The 16520-nt window shown below is 36.5% G+C and overlaps 1 protein-coding gene across 1 annotated transcript in view; it reads right to left on the reverse strand.

The window, feature by feature from the left end:
* LOC149084942 (uncharacterized) overlaps positions 1 to 15146 on the reverse strand; it is a 40707-nt gene extending 25561 nt beyond the window's left edge. The window contains exon 1 of the mRNA XM_089233869.1: positions 14770 to 15146. Within this exon, the coding sequence (XP_089089995.1) occupies positions 14770 to 14908 (139 nt within the window). The 5' untranslated portion in view covers positions 14909 to 15146. The remainder of the gene's footprint in view (positions 1 to 14769) is intronic.
* Between the last annotated feature and the right edge of the window lie 1374 nt (positions 15147 to 16520).

Genomic DNA, 16520 nt, shown 5'->3' on the forward strand with positions numbered 1-16520 from the left:
TATTCTCTTACGTAGTATACTAGCGGTCAGTTGAACTTACGAACAGCATTTTATATGGGTACAAGCCCTTATATGGAGCTTTAATATTGTTAGGGAGGCGAAGAAAACGTGTCAAAGATAGAAAAAAGAAATGTCCGCAAGTGTCCCTGTTTGCCTATGAAAAATGTGTTCGCATCATACAATGTTTTTTTTACTCTCTCACCTGTAAAAAACCATGTTCCAACCCAAAATTGGGATGCGCTGTATGCTAATTATCGACTTGGACCTCACGTATTCACGAACATGTTTGCTTATTCTACCGGAAAAAAACAAAACAAAAAAACATTCTTATCGAGGTGTGCATTGTGATTTGTCATTGAAAAAATTACCCACAGATCAGGTTTGCAGCGAATGTGCTGAAATTGGTCAAATAATCGTCAGCGAAACCGATGCTGTGAAACAGTGTACTTGAACGTGATTTAAACCAATCTCATAGGAAGTGTACTAGATTGCAATTATATTTTGGGCAACAATACATACTTGGGAGTGATTGACTTGTTGCATAATGTATTCAAAGCATTTTGCAAGGGATGCGGTGCATCTGGTCGGTAGGTTGTAAGGGATGGCATCCAAGGCTTTTGTTTAGATTTGTAAGTTTTTGAATTTTGGAGTAATAAAAATTAACGAGGCACAACGCGCTGTCACTCTTCTGAGCCACATCTAAGATAAGAAAACATGAGGGAACAGACAAGGCCTCGGGCAGTGATACCAGAGACAAGAATAGACACACGGGGCAAGTGTGCAATATTTGGTGCCATCACACAGTAATTTTTCACTAGCGGTCAGAGAAAGAATTTGGGTTTTCATTTATCCAGGGCCTGCATCACCAAGACTACTCTCGCTCCCTTAGTTTCTACCCTGGGAACTTTGGAGTAGGTATTTTGTAGTTAGCAAGGTTCATCTCTATGTTGGAGATTTGATAAGTGGAAAACTTATCTGGCATGATTAAGAACAGTAAAATAACCCTGGACCAAAAAAAGCAACAGCTACTTTGAAAGCGGGACGTATGGTTACAATGGTACTTTGTATGGTTGCAATAGCGTGCGTCTATGGACGAATAAAAAAGATCAGGTTGATCCTAAAGTTCTCATGCTAAACCCCTCTCAGCTTCCCATTGGGGTCATATTTAGGAGCGGCTCGAGCTCATCTGCCGCCCCTAAATATGACCCCAATGGGAAGCTGAGAGGGGGAACCCTGCCGAACAGTTCGAGACAACAACGACCACAACGAAGATAATAGACTCGATTGATTTCTGTTTACTTTTTTATGTACTGAACTAAGGTATATATCGATGGTATGACAAAGCCAAATTTACAATAATCGTTGCATAAAAATAAAAAAGCCCGAATGCACATATGTTTGTTACAAGTCACCGTAGGCATCCAGCCCATACACGCATCCAACTTTTTGTAAATAAATACGGTGTTCCCCTTGTGCATCTTTACATTGCGAAAATGTATATTTTGCTACAATGACACACATTAGGCAAGCTGCATGAAACTATCAAGAATAAGCGACCCAGCTTGCTTTTGAGTGGCATGATTTTGTTGCATGACAATGATCGTTGTCGTGTCACATCGTGGGCTCCAGCAAAGTTATGTCTTGGGACCTTTCACCTATCTGGCACTAATAGCCTACCATTATCATTACAATCGTCATCCAACCTACCTGATGACCCAAGATACATCATCTAAATGCAATTTCAGCTCTTTCTTCCAGAAGGGGGCTGGGCCGTCCCTGGAACAGTCTACCAATCTACTTAACCCCTTAACATAGTGAGACGAGATATCTCGGCGCTGTAGAAGGAACAAATGCATTCGATCACTCTCTTTGTTGTTTTAAGAATCTTCATGGGTTATACCCTTTCTTTCTTTCTTTTTTTCTTTCAACACGAGCACAACTCAGGTCTATCGCCCCATGGGCAATTTACTACCTAGTGAGTTGTGCCAGAAGTGTAAGTGTGTGTATACCTATAACAGTCTAAGTGCGTATCTAGTGTTGTGTCTGATTTTCAGTACTGCCATCTATATTTCAGGAGTGATGTGAGTGAAGTCTAATGATTGGATGTTTGTATGCCTGTTGCTCTCTGTGGTGAGACTTTTTTTAACGGGGAGATCGACTCGCATTCGCGTCTTGAAGTTGAGAACCACCGAAAACCAATGGTCCACTGAACCATAATGGTCGGCTGATCTCGCGATGAGAACCCGTCACTATGACCACTCGACCACCTCAGCGGCCATGGGTTACCCTGTAAAGCTTACAACAATACAATATATATAATTCAGGTTTACAACACATACACACATTTTTCAAATCATGGCCAAGGTCTTCATCGACCACCTGCTTATATATCTCTTCATTAAGACAGAGAGGCAGTTACGAGGAGAAGGTTACCCTGTGAACGAAAACTGTTTTTTTCTCCTTTAACTCAGCATTATCTCCCCCCCCCCCAGCTACAATTTGGTGAGTAAGAACAAATAAGTACTGGGGTGGCTGGAAAGGGAGAAAAGAATGAAAAACCACCGCTCTTTCAGAATTTTTTCCTCCTCGAAACACATTTTGTGTAACCAATTTTTGAGATTCATCTCTGCTAGTTAAACTCTACATCGCCCAAATTTGTTGCCCAAAGCCTGCACTTTAAGGGGTTAATATACATAATTTCTAAAATCGTACTGCCAGATCTGAGGCTCCCTATGCACCTGAGCCCCCCCCCCCCCTCCGGGTTGTTCCTATGTAGGTCAGTACATAAAGACGGTCCTGGCTTTAGGGTGCAAAGGGAGTGTACTGCTAAATCCATCTCTCACCATGTGATTTTCTTTTGTTCGGACCTTTGAAAAAGAACGAGAAACACCGTGCCACAAAATCATACCACGTGTAAGCAATGCTGGGTCATTTGTTCTTTATGCCACTTGCCAAATATTGCAGTAACCAAGCCAGTTATGGTATAATTAAGTGTCATTAGAACAGAATTCATTTAATCGACCCTAATATACACAGATATGGTAGGCTACTACAGTAAAACCTATCTTCAACGGAACCTGTATTTAGCCAAAATCTGTCTTTAACGGAAAAAAATCGTGGTCCCGTGATTTCAATGCCAAAATACACATTAAAAAACCTGGATTAAACGGAACCTGCCTAACGCGGAAACGGAAAGGAAAATTGTACCCTTCACCGGAAAATTTCACACAAACACTTCGACTGTTTCGCGACCAATTGACCAAAGGATCATACAAAATATCAGTTCTATCGAAATTTTTAATATAATGGCTGCTTGCCAGTGCGAGCTCTACTTCACCCACTCTTAGATTTGTAAAAACCGGTACCGTACTTGATGTTACGGTTTTTGAAAAGCCACATGCAGCCAAAAGATAACAGTTGCTTGCTGAAATTGTAACAAAATTTTTCGTAAAGCAGGCTTTTCTACGTGAGAAATCAGTGTAATGGTTAGATTTCCAAATGATATACAATGACTTACAAAATTGTATGCAAGCTGCTTTCCGTGATCGCAAGTGATGAGCAGGGCCGAAATTGGAGGGCGGAAAAATTTAGGAGGTGGCAAATTTTGCGTTGGGAAATCATCGAATTTTACATTGATCTGGGCAAGGAAAACATGTTGCCCCTCACCACAAAAATCTTAGTCACGGCCCTAATGCTTAGGATTACATAAATGTAGACGACAATCTACGAAAAAAAAAATAACTGAACCTGACACGCGAGAGATATTGACACCCTCATTGAAAATTTCAGAGAAAGTCAAAAAAGAACGTATATGTAGTCATTTCAGATGAAATGAACAGTGTGGGGGGTAAAACAGATGCTGTGATAAAACCTAAATATTTAGTAATTATAAGAGTAAATAATGTACACATTATTTTATGTACATTTGAATTAATTACTTTATTTTCAAGTGATTTATTTTTATTATACTGTACTTCAATTACGTACGAAATCGTTACATAATTTTACACATTATGTCAATTGAACCTACTGTATATCATACATTAAAACTTTTCAGATTCAACTTCTTGTAAGAGGCAGCAACGCAGGACACAATATTCTGTAAACACCGTGGATCTTTCAAATTTAGATGGCGCTACCATCACTGAAAATAAACGATGATTTGAAACGCTAATAGTAGATTCACAAGCGTAACCTTGATTTTGCACGTTTCTCTCTCATATATCCTACACCGCAACAATGTAATATGTTTCTGATTTAGCCTCCAACGCTATAAATACCAAAAAAAAAAAAAAAGACGTCAATTCGTATCCACGTAGTAATTGATGATGCATGTCTATCACGTGGGCAGGATGGGGGAATAACGTAAAAAAGGGCTGAGTGTGCAATTTTATTTTTTTTTAATGAATATCAAACAACTCTTCGGTTTTCATGGTTTTAAAAAAAAGGAGTTTTTTGTTGTTGATTGGATGGAACGTCTACTACCATCTTGTAAATATTAGCTTTCTTATGAATCTGGGATGCATCAAAGTTGACCCAAACAACTCTTACTCTATCTAATATCGTATAATTATGTACATAGTCTGTTGATCCGATTTTTCATGGACTTACATTGAAATTGATTTTACCATAGACAGCATCAATTTTATAAGTGTGGTCTACAAAACACCTCGAGATCCCAAGAGAGTGCACGTGTAAATGTTATGAAATTTCAATTTTTAAAACTAATCTACATTTTTGGCTACATTATAATTAAGAATATCAAAAGTAAGATTTTTCAATTTTCACGCTCATTCACAAAATGAAATGTGAAATCTCTTAGGCCGTAATTACACTATAAAAATTTTAGAAAAGTTCTTTTAAAAAACTTCAAAAATGTAACCAATAAGAGCACCGTAGCTAATAGGTGTATTGGTTGTGTTTTCAAGCTTTGCAAATGATCTTTTATCGAACTTTTATAGCGTAATCCCGGCCTTAAACACGTATTGCGCGGGGTTTCGTTGTCATTACAACAATTACAGTAAATGGCTAAAAGTCCCAGGATATTTTGCTCCAGGTGAACTAGCTAGCTCAGTATAACATCTATAAACTTCTTTTAAGGCCGGGATCACGCTATAAATTTTTTTTAGAAACGTTCTTTCATAAAACTTGAAAAATGCAACCAATAGGCTTATTGGCTGTTTTTTTTTCAAGTTTTGTAAAAGAACTTCTATCAAACTTTTATAGAGTAATCTCGGTCTAAAAAAACACATGTTTAGAGTAACCTATAAGTTCAAACATTCTGCCGAATTTCCCAGTAAACACTCTCCCGTCTGCCAGAGACGCCATCATCAAGTGAAAAAACATCATGGATATAGTTAACCAAATAATCACTGAGGTATAGGCCCAAGAAATTCAATGATTGAAACCGGAGTGTTCGGGGGACTTCTTGTGGAAAATTTCCACCAGATACTTTCTTGACTTTCATCGCAGTTCGGGTTCATAGACAAGTCACAGGACTATTCTGCTAGAGGTGAACACACTACCATGCTTCTAATGATATCGTGCTGCTGTTGCTGTCACAAAATTTATTATCACACTCAATCAATGGCTGACGTCTTTTGGAGAATTGTATAAATAACACCGTAATTCTGCAGTGGAGCAGTAGGCTGGCCTACTGAAAGCCATTGCCCCACGAAGGTGGGGCTGACAGGGCTCCAGCCTAGGGGCCCGGGATGATTATATTCTAATAATCTTTTGGTTTTTTACACTAGAAATTTCCTATACAAGTTCAGTGAAAAATCCGGCTTGGGAGCCCGCCAGACATCACAGCCCTACTGCAGGATGTGGGAGCCATGCTGAAAGCTTCCCACTTATGGCAGCAACGATTCATTTTCTGTATGGGTACGATAACTGTACCATGGTATGATTAAAATCGGGCAGAATTGCTTTACTGGAGCACATAAAATGCTATTTGAACTCAATAAAACAGCTTTGGGATGAATTGAAGTATCGGTTTTGTTCCAGACAAGCATAACTAAAACCCGCGCATGAACTATTTACCGTTTTACCAGAAGAATTGCCAAAAATTTCATCTAGTGTTTATCGAAACCCAGTGGAGAGCTTGCCCCAGAGAATAAATGTTGTGATAACAGCAAAAATAACTCTGAAATTCTATCAGTTACACAACTAATTCATTCGGAATTGATAAAAATCCGGTAATTTTTTGCAACAAATTGTACATGCTTATGATTCCTCCATTAAATGGTTTGGTAAAGTGATCTCCTGCTTTGAGAATTCGACCATATAAAAAATTCAAGTGTAGAATATCTTAATTCCATTTGACAGATTCAGGTAGTCCATTAATATTAAGTAAACGTTTTGTTGCTAAAAAAAAAAAGTAAACTAAGTGGGTTTAGCCAGCAATGGCCGCCGACGAATGCAACAGCAGTAGCGCTGTTTGATCGATGACATTCAGAGCTCAATAATTTCCACGAGTTGGGAAATAAATAAATAAATTTGCCATCACACAGCCGCAAAACGAAAATTTATAGAAAAAGAAATAAATAAATAAGTATATATTTATTTTATTTTATTTATTTTGAGTGTTTTGAGTGAAACATTCACCTTTTCCTGTGAAACGAATCGCTGTTTGAAAAGTTTAATGAACTCCTCGTTTCCTAGAAACTGACAAGATTTTTATTTATTTCTCTCTTGTCCCTCTCACTCTCTCTTACTCTGTCTGCAAGACCAGTGGCTATTCTCTTGTTGACTTCTTAATGGCTCTCACTATGAATGTTGGGGTAGAGAGAGAGACAGAGAAAACAAATAAAAAACCATTTAATGATTTTTCACAGAATGTCATGGAATTATAGCTACAACTTTACAAAATTTTTGTTGCAAATAGCTTATATACAGAGAGTTAGATAATTAACCGAACACTTTGTTGGTCGAAAAAAAATAGAGAAAAAAGATGCATTTTTTAGTATTTAATTGATAAAAGAGGCTCAATAGATAATTAATTGGCGATATCATTTCAAAGTGCTTGTCCTCCTTTAAAAAAAGATGCCGCCTTCAGGATACAACGTGGCACAATTGAGTATTTTTAAATATTGTGTGTGGCAGTATGCTTGAGTTGAATAACAGTCTTCTGAAGCAGCAGGTTCTTACGCTATTAAAAGCCAAAATCCAATATTAGAAGGTCAATTACAAGAAGAAGTTTCATTTCGAGCTTTAGTAGCTGTCTTGATCAGACGTGCTTTCATTCTGTACCATGAGCAACCTGTGAAGTGTCAACCTCGGGGGCGGGGGGTACCTCATGTCAGCGAGATCAGTTGGTCTCGTATTTTTTAATCATTCATTCATTCCTATCATAACGTCCTATCATAAGGTTCGTCTTGATTTTATGTGCCATTTCGGTCGGTTGTAGTGTTAAAAAACCAAAGATTTGAGTCGAGAGGATAAAAGGCATTCGACAATTCCAGGGTAATTATCGGGGTAATTGAGAGCAATCATACTTCCAAATTTCCTTTCCATGGTCTTGAAAACATTTAGAGTGCAATTTGGAAGTAGAAACCGGAGTCTTTTCCCAGACGGGAATTTGGAGCGTGGAGAAAAACGTTTCCAGCATAGATTTGATAGAACAGATCTACTTCTCTCGAATTTTCTAACCAGGGCTAGAACTGTTGACTTAGGTGGCACTGTTGGCCACTTTTTCGAAGTTTCCCAAGAGCTTTGTTTTCAACTAATATTTCTTAAAACCAAGTTTTCCAAAAAAAAGTTATAATTTTGGAGACATCTCATCTTGGCAACTCATTTCACCGCCCTGAATTAATTTTGTACCTACAAGCAGATGACCTTATAACTACCGAAAGAGCTGCTTTCTCGGACGCATTTAAAACTGTGTTCGGTTAATTATTCAACACGCCGTATATTAATTCATCGATAAGAAAAACTTGATGGATAAAGTGGTTCGATGGTTCATTTCTCTTTGAAAGATCGAGTGTTGAAATCAGATTCGCTGCAAAAACTAACATTTAAATTTGATAATTTGTTTTGAATTGAATAGGACAGTGTTTTTCAATTTGGAAGGGGCTCGGGGGAGATCATTTTCATCAACTACCATTACATAAATGACACCTTTAGAGCTGTGAAATTGTAATTTATTGCTTTAATTCTTTATGAGATGTGCAAATTTATAAAAAAACAATGCATTTTAGATTTCATGTGGGTTCCCCTCTCCAGGATGGGGCTGACAGGGCTCTAGCCCGGGAGTCCGAGACGATTTTTATAATTTTTTTTGGCACACTGTAAGGCACTCACTACAGAAGGGCCCGTGGAACAGCTATCCAGGGGGAGGGACACCAGAGATCACAGCGTAGGGGCTCTGCTGCAGATTGTAGAAGGCCACCGGGGGGGCGGGGGGGATTGCTCGAAATTCCACTTCGCTACGAGTGGGCGGGGGTCCGAGGGTCCGCAACATCGAAAAGGTTGGGGAAACACTCGTCTAGAACACCATTATGTGCCACTTGGAATCATAGGCAGCGTTAGACTTGAAAGTCTGTGGGGGGCACAATAATGAATTCTAGGGTCCACGATGATGATGTTAATTATTCATATATATACGCATATACATTAGATTAGTCGACTCCTCCTTTGACGCAGAGCCGGGCAGGGCCGCAACTAGATGCTTGATCACCCGCGGCAAGTGCGCATTTTGGCGTCCCTTGTAATGTTGAAGTAGAGGTTTGAGAATAAAATTTGCGCCCCCTCTGGTCCAGCGCCCGGGGCACAAGAACCGCCTGCTCCCCCCCTAGTTGTGGCCCTGGAGCCGGGTAAATGCCCCCCCCCCTCATCTCCACCCATGATTGGAATTCAAATTCCGGTGTTGAGGTAAACTAACCTATCATTGCTATTTTACTGGTACATTAACCATTTGTTTCATCACGCTCGTAAGAACAATTAGGCCGAGGTCTCTGTAGTTTAAAGCCGAATTCAAACTCGCAAAACCGAACGTTTATTCGCTAACTCTCGCTCAGCAGAAATATTACGACAGCTCTACATCTGATTCAACCAGTTAAGTTTTGACATGGATACATTTGTCTAAGCTTTCGGATTGGCTTTAGATGCATTTCCCGGGTTTTAAATAGACCCTGGCAACGAAAGATGGCCGTTGTGTAACAGTTAGAGTGGAAGCCACCCGTAGGGGTATGCGACAGGTACATTTGCACCGGGTCCCGCGCTTCAGGGGCCCCGCACTTACGGTAATAAAAATGAAAAAAAATTAATATATGCTTTGTGGTGAATAAAGTAAGGTGTCTGAGTGAACAACCAAATTATTGAAGGCTTTCATTCCAAAATTCTGGAATTATTTCTTTTATTATAATTATGGATTTTCACCAATTCGAAATGTTATTACTATTTCTTATATAATTTAAATTTAATAATTTAATTGTGTGTGTGCGTGTTTTTTTATGTATGGATACATTCAGTTTTATGTATATTGTGTAATAGTTTATGAATTTCTGGATGTGGATGCTGGTTCCCCTATTCAGAGAGAAAATATATGAAATCGTGGCTAAAGGGGCTCCGAAATTGCTGAGACGCTCTCAGCAATTACTTTCGCACCGGGCTCCGCGTCTGGTAAGGACAACCCCTGCACATAAGTCGAAGCCACAAATTATTTTGACATTAGTAGGTTTTGCCATCAAATAAAACCGGGATTACACAATAAAAGTTTGATAAAATATATTTTACAAAACTTGAAAAAAAAACAACCAATAAGCCTATTGGTTACAAATACAAATACAATGCCACAACAGTCAAAATGCAATTAAAAATGCTATTACAAACAATATATATAAATGATAAAATATTATAAAAACTATACTAATGGTGTTAAATGGTAATTGAATTGTGTGTGTGTGTGTTTTTTCCCCGCATAATCGAATGTTCCTGTTTAATCAGACATTATGTGCTGAAACCATTGACATCCATTCAAGTACTGTACATAATTTTTTTTCCGGATAGATAGCACTCTTTAATTGTAATTAATATCTTAGATTACTCAGAACTACCACTGAACAGTGAATGAAATGACACCAGAAAGCCTATTTTAAAACGTAAAAATGAAGAAAAATTGATGAAAATTCAATGCTGCATTAAAAAGAAGTTACATTCCCGATACGCTCATTGGTTGCATTTTTAAAGTTTTATGAAAGGACTTTTATCAGGCCGGAATTGCACTGTAAAAGTTTTCTAAAAGTGTTTTTCTAAAACTTAAAAAATACAATCAATAAACTGATCGGTTGCATTTGCTCGAATGTAACCAATCAGCTTATTGGTTGTATTTTTCCAGTTTTATAAAAGCACTTTTACAATACTTTTGTAGTGTAATTCCGGCCTTAGTCTTTTACAGTGTAATATCAGCGTTTAAGGCCGGTATTAGTCTATAAAAGTTTGATAAAATTCCCTTATAAACTTGAAAAATGTAACCAATAAGCACATCTGTTATATACATTCGAGCGAACTTAACAGATCTGCCTATTGGTTGCGTTTTCAAGTTTTATAAACGAACTTTTATCAAACTTTTATAGTGTAATGCTAGCCGAAGTGCCAGGGGTTCCCGCGGTAATCTTGTACTGGAATTTTATATCCTTGCACCCCAGTGAAAGGATTATTTTTATCTAACTTTTATAGTGTAATACCGGCCTGATTCAAGAAAAAAGGTAGAGAACCCTGCACTTCACGGTCATCATTTTTAAACAAACTTGAACAAGAGACCAATTGGAAAAAGAAAATTTTTAGAATTCCGAAATTTAAATAAAGATTTAAAAATATAATTTACGACATTATTCACACACACACACACAAGCTATTAGGCCGGGATTACACTGTAAAAGTTTAATAAAAGATCTTTTACAAAAATTGAAAAACCAACCAATAACCGTATTGGTTTTATTCGCTGGAATGTAACTGATTCCCTTATTGGTTGCATTTTTGAAGTTCTATAAAAGTACTTTTATCAAACTTTTATAAAATTTAAAAAATGCAACCAATAAGTGTCTCGGTTACATTTGAGCAAACGTAACGGAGACGCTTATTGGTTGAATTTTTCAAGGTTTATCAAAGAGCTTTTACAAAACTTTTATAGTGTAATACCGGCCTTAAAGATGAATAGCTACAGGGTACAGGGTAATTTGCACGCACTGCAAATTACTGCCGAATCGTCGATTCTAGAGGCATAATTTCCAGTAGAAAAAGTATCCAAATAACATGTAGATCTCAGATACGTCATTTATATTAGGCCGGTATTACACTATAAAAGTTTGATAAAATCCCTTTTATAAAACTTGAAAAATCTAACCAATAAGGTTATTGGCTACATTCTAGAAAATGCCACCGGTGACCTTATTGACTGCATTTTGAAAGTTTTATAAAAGGGATTTTATCAAAATTTTACAGTGTAATACCGGCCTTACACTGTAAAAGTTTAATAAAATCCCTTTTATACCACTTAAAAAATCCAACCAATAAAGATCACAGGTTACCTTCGAGCAAATGCAACCGATAAGTTTATTGGTTGAATTTTTCAAGTTTTATGAAAGGACTTTTAGAAAACTTTAATAGTGTAATACCGGCCTTACAAAGGGTTGTATAGTTATTGAAATTTGAAAAAAAAACCAACTTTTACACGGACACCCTGTGCTAAAAAAAAAAATCCAATTAGAAAGTTGAATTAGAATTCAAAAAACAGAGAAAAGTTTGGAAGAAAAAAACAGTACTAAATGCGGGTAAAACGGTATACCCGCATTTAATGCTGTTTGAATATTGCACTTAAAAACATGTGGAATTTTTTTTGTTCAAATTTTGTTGAATTCAAATACTTGTGTTGTGTCCTATGCACGAAAATGTATCACCTATTGTTTTTCACTGTAATGTTGCTTTGCTATCAAGTCGCCCATTGAAAATGAAAGAAATAATAAAATTTGAACAATGATTGAACAACAGAGTATAGAAAAAGCCCCCATATCAGATTAAGACCAAAACAATTTTTTTAATGGCGTATTCAGAAAAAGGTTGCGGGCCGAGTTATGAGAGGTTATGATTTTTTGTTTCTATATTCCTTTTGCATTATGACAAAAGGAATGTTGAAAATAATTTGTGAGAGTCACTTCTGTTTGATTTTATGTAAAATTATATAAATAATACAAATTTTTATATAAATAGTCGGATTTGATTATATAAATAATGAAATTTCTGCGATACTTTGGCCTTTTTTATTGAGTCTAAAGAATTTTTTGTTTTAGCCAATGTACGGCTCGAGGTAACTCTGGAAATTTATTATCTTAGAACACCTTAAAGGTTCACAACTAACCCACATGACAATTAGCCCAGTATCAGAGACATATTCTGGGGGGGGGGGGAGATGAATGATGAGGCCCCCCCCCCAGCCGACCAAAAATTAGAAAAAATATTTCTGTAAAAAAATTAAAATATCGAAAGAAAATACCTTTCATATAGTATTTTAACTAATTTCTGTTAATTTAAAATGCTTTTTGAAGGGTCGTCACTTCAAATTTCTCGGGAAGAAAATTTTTGTGCCCCCCCCCCCCTCCAAGGTCGATCCTACGTACGCTCCTGCCGTCCAGTATAAACGCGAGCCTATTATATTCATCTACAGTAGATTCTACACAAATTAGAAGAAAAATTCATTAATCATGATAATGATTAATGACTTTTTAGTTTAACTCGTTGATGAGCAAGTAAATAAAGACACATTAAAAGATTTCTTTCTTAACATTCAATCACTAATAAAATATTAACGGATAGAATATAAAATGAAAATATTAATACACTGTATAACAAAATATAAAAGTGCAAAATCTTGCTTTTAGGAAAGAGTTGTTACGTAACCCAGGGACGTAACTAGGATTTTTGCTGCCCGGGGCAAACATGATTATGCCGTCCCCACAACTTTAAAATTCCATAACTTTATAACGGGGTTCTTTGTTCCCACCTAAAAAACTGCCGCCCCCTAAATTTTTCCGCCGGGGGCAGATTAATAATAGAATAATTATTATTAATATAACGGGATTAATTATTATTCTACATTACAGATGAAATAGATTAATAATAGGAGTGATAAAAAAAAACAACAGAAAGCTCAACTTTTAAGTTTAAATTTATAAATATCTCCTAAAAATGCATAAACATATCCACAGCAGTTAAATGTTATGAAAAGGAGTCTCCTTAAGTAGATGAACAAATTTTAGCATTATGGACCGGGTAAGGGGCATCTGCCCTTAATAAAAACTACACGGGTTAACTGTCCCAGGTCTCTCCGGGGACCTATACCTACTATGTAATCACCTTCAAAAATTAGGTGGACATTTCGATAGTGAATATCGCAAATTTTAATTTTTCTTATTGATAAAAAAAAGTAACAAATTAGAATTCCTTTCTAAGTATTAAAGCAAAGGTCGCATCAACCTTTCTCGATTCGCGAGCACTGACTATACCCATCATCAAACGAAGAGCACCCTTACACTACTTTGGCACACGTATGCCTGAAATCTGCATTAGTTGTAGTCCTTGAATGCAATGTTTCCATTGTGTTTAATTGAAGCGTCGATCAAGTGCTCGCGAGCACGAAATCGGGCACGAGCATCGAGCACTCTGGGTGCTTCTGGGAGCACTGTGGTGCTCGCGAGCAACGGGTTGGAGATGCATGTATTAAAGAAATGAAAACACACCGTTTTCAAGAATAATTATCTAAAATATAATCCAAAAATATCTACGTACATACACTGAAAATAGAAAAATGCGAGAAAATTTCACCCTTAAATTTAATAAATAACATTAAAAAAAATTGATATATTTTTCTATTTCAACCAACTAGCCGGAACCCAAAGGTTTAAAATCTCCAAACTAAATTTTTTTATTGAAATTTATCTTTTAAATTCATGTGAGCGAAATCACAGGTGATATATTACTTTGTGATAGAGACAATTGATAAAATTTATCGATAAAAGCATGATAAAAATTGAAAGGATAAAAAAAAAGTTGCTGTTATATAAATAATTAAAGTTTAAATCCAAAAACGTAAAAAGATGTTCTTAGCGGAAAACTACTGTAAAAAAAAGGTGTCCCCTGAGAAAACTTGGCATTATGGAGACGGAGTGGAGGACACCTGTCCTCAGAAAGACAATACATGCGACAACTAACACGTGTGACAACCAGCCCCCGGTCTTCCCGGGGGGGGGACATGTTCTATTTACCTATACAAAATACAATTAAAATTCAAATTTGTCGCATTATCTTCTGTATTTTAATATTTAGAAAGAAATTCTAATTTTCCTTATTTTATCAATAAGATAAATTAAAATTTTCGATATTCAATGTCGATTTACCGTCCACTGAGCTCATCAGGTCATCTACGGGCCCTTTTCTCCGTGGTTCGACTGTACGTGTACAACTTTGTATTATATTGTTTAATGCGTTTAACTTGTATCTAAAAATTAATTCAGTTTTATATATATCCTCCAGCAAATCTTTTTCATCTACGGAAATGAATTGTTTATCTAATTTTTGAAGGTAAATATAGTATAGGTCCCCGAAGAGACTTGAGGTAGTTGTCGCGTGTATTGTTTATCGATACAAAAACAGATATCGTTATTCTAAATATTGAGGAAACTCTACAAAAAAGTAATGATCAGAAGTTAAAATACACAATAAAAGGATACGGAATGATATCAAAATATTTAAAATACGAAAAAAAAATTTTTTTACCTCCTCCAGCAACAGAAAAGGAGTTGAGTATGAGAGCATGATGCTCATGTGCCTTGACGCTACATGACGGATATCTATAGTTATTACTTTCGCATTTCTCGTGTTTAATTGTTACTGCATGTTCCGTGAAAGAATTCATTATTATCCACACGCGGATGGAGTCTTTTTCACACACAAAAAAATAAAATAAAATAAAACAAAATATTTCAAAAAAATCACAAGAATGTCTGGAAGAAAAACTGGTCCGATCACAATATATATTTTGTTTTTTATTATAAAATCTCTTCTTCTTCTTCTTCGAGAGAGAGAGAGAATTCGAACGCGACCTCACGCTACCGCGAGAATCACCTCAATTATAAAACGAGACCAACTTTTTTGGACAAAGTTTTTCATCTTTGTGAGAGATAGATGGAAGAGTGGCCAATGTGTTGTTGTTTTTTTTTTGTGTTTGCGCGATGAAAATGGGTGTCGACAGAGAAATGACAAGGATGAGAATTGGGCGTGGAAATGGGAGGAGCCCGAACTCAACCTCGCTCGCTCAACCTTTATATTATGTGATCATCGGAAGGGGTGTTTCTTTCGATACTATCTCTCCAACACATGTTTTCTTTTTCTATATACAAAAAAAAAAGGAAAGAAATGCGATTGCTTCTTGTTGTCAGTATTCTCTGCAAAGCAAGTCAACTATAAAAATTATATGAAGTTGTCGGACGAGGTTTCTTTTCTCTGTGTGTTGCCATTAATTGGATAGTCCATAACCGACGTCACTCAAACAACAAATTCGCATGTTTCATTGGACAGAACTAAAAATCCACGCAAGAACATATTTTAAAACTTTTTTTTTTAAAATAGAGTGTTACTGTTTTCGTTTTAAATTATCATTTTCACTCTGAAATATTATCCAAGAAATATACCCAAGACCAGCCTTTCTCCACCTTCCGGAACCCGAGGACCAATAAACAGTTCGACGACCGTACTAACTTGAAGTATATGGTCTAATCTTTTGTTTGAAACTATGTGGATATCATTGACCTTTCTACGACTCTGAATAATATTTTCATTCAATTTTATTTTAATTGAAATCTTATTTTCAAATCTCCCTGGGGACTACTTGTCCCATCCTTGCGGACCACCTCTGCTTCGCGGCCCATAGGTCATTTTCACAGCTTTTAAATTTAACCCTTCAATTTGCAAGCATTGAAATATCCAGAGTAGAAAAATTTTAGAAGGGTTATAGGAGGCTTGAGAATATTATGCAAGTGTAGTGTAAGTCAGGATTTGGTTGATTTGTAATTCATCGCACAATAAATATAAAATAACTAAGAATTGTGGTACTTACTTGGGAATGAAGTGGTGCGAGTTCAAGTTGTGTGTGATAAAATAGCCTACGCAAATGGCAATAATAATAATTTTCCTGACACGGTAATTGCTAGTAATCTCAAATGCGTATTTCTTTATTCTATTTTTTTTTTCAAAGTGACTTACACCACTTGCATTCTAAACCCCCAGCAAAATGAGGTACCCTGAATGCTATTACATGACAAGAAAAAGTATTGTCAATACAGTTTTTAAAAAAATATGAGAATTGCACTTCACACTGCATTTATATGATTTGCATAGATTTGAATATTTCATTTATTGTTTGCCTACTTTTCTATCATTGTTGAAGAATGCACAGCAATATGTCTCTTCCACACATGGTATTTCCCTCCAAACTGCAAAGGTTAAAAATCGTTCTTGCTTGGCTTGTC

Source organism: Pholcus phalangioides, unplaced genomic scaffold (assembly GCF_987345545.1).
Source record: "Pholcus phalangioides strain wild (caught in Gottingen) unplaced genomic scaffold, Ppha-v1.0 ptg000007l_1, whole genome shotgun sequence".
In the NCBI taxonomy this organism is placed as follows: Eukaryota; Metazoa; Arthropoda; class Arachnida; order Araneae; family Pholcidae; genus Pholcus; species Pholcus phalangioides.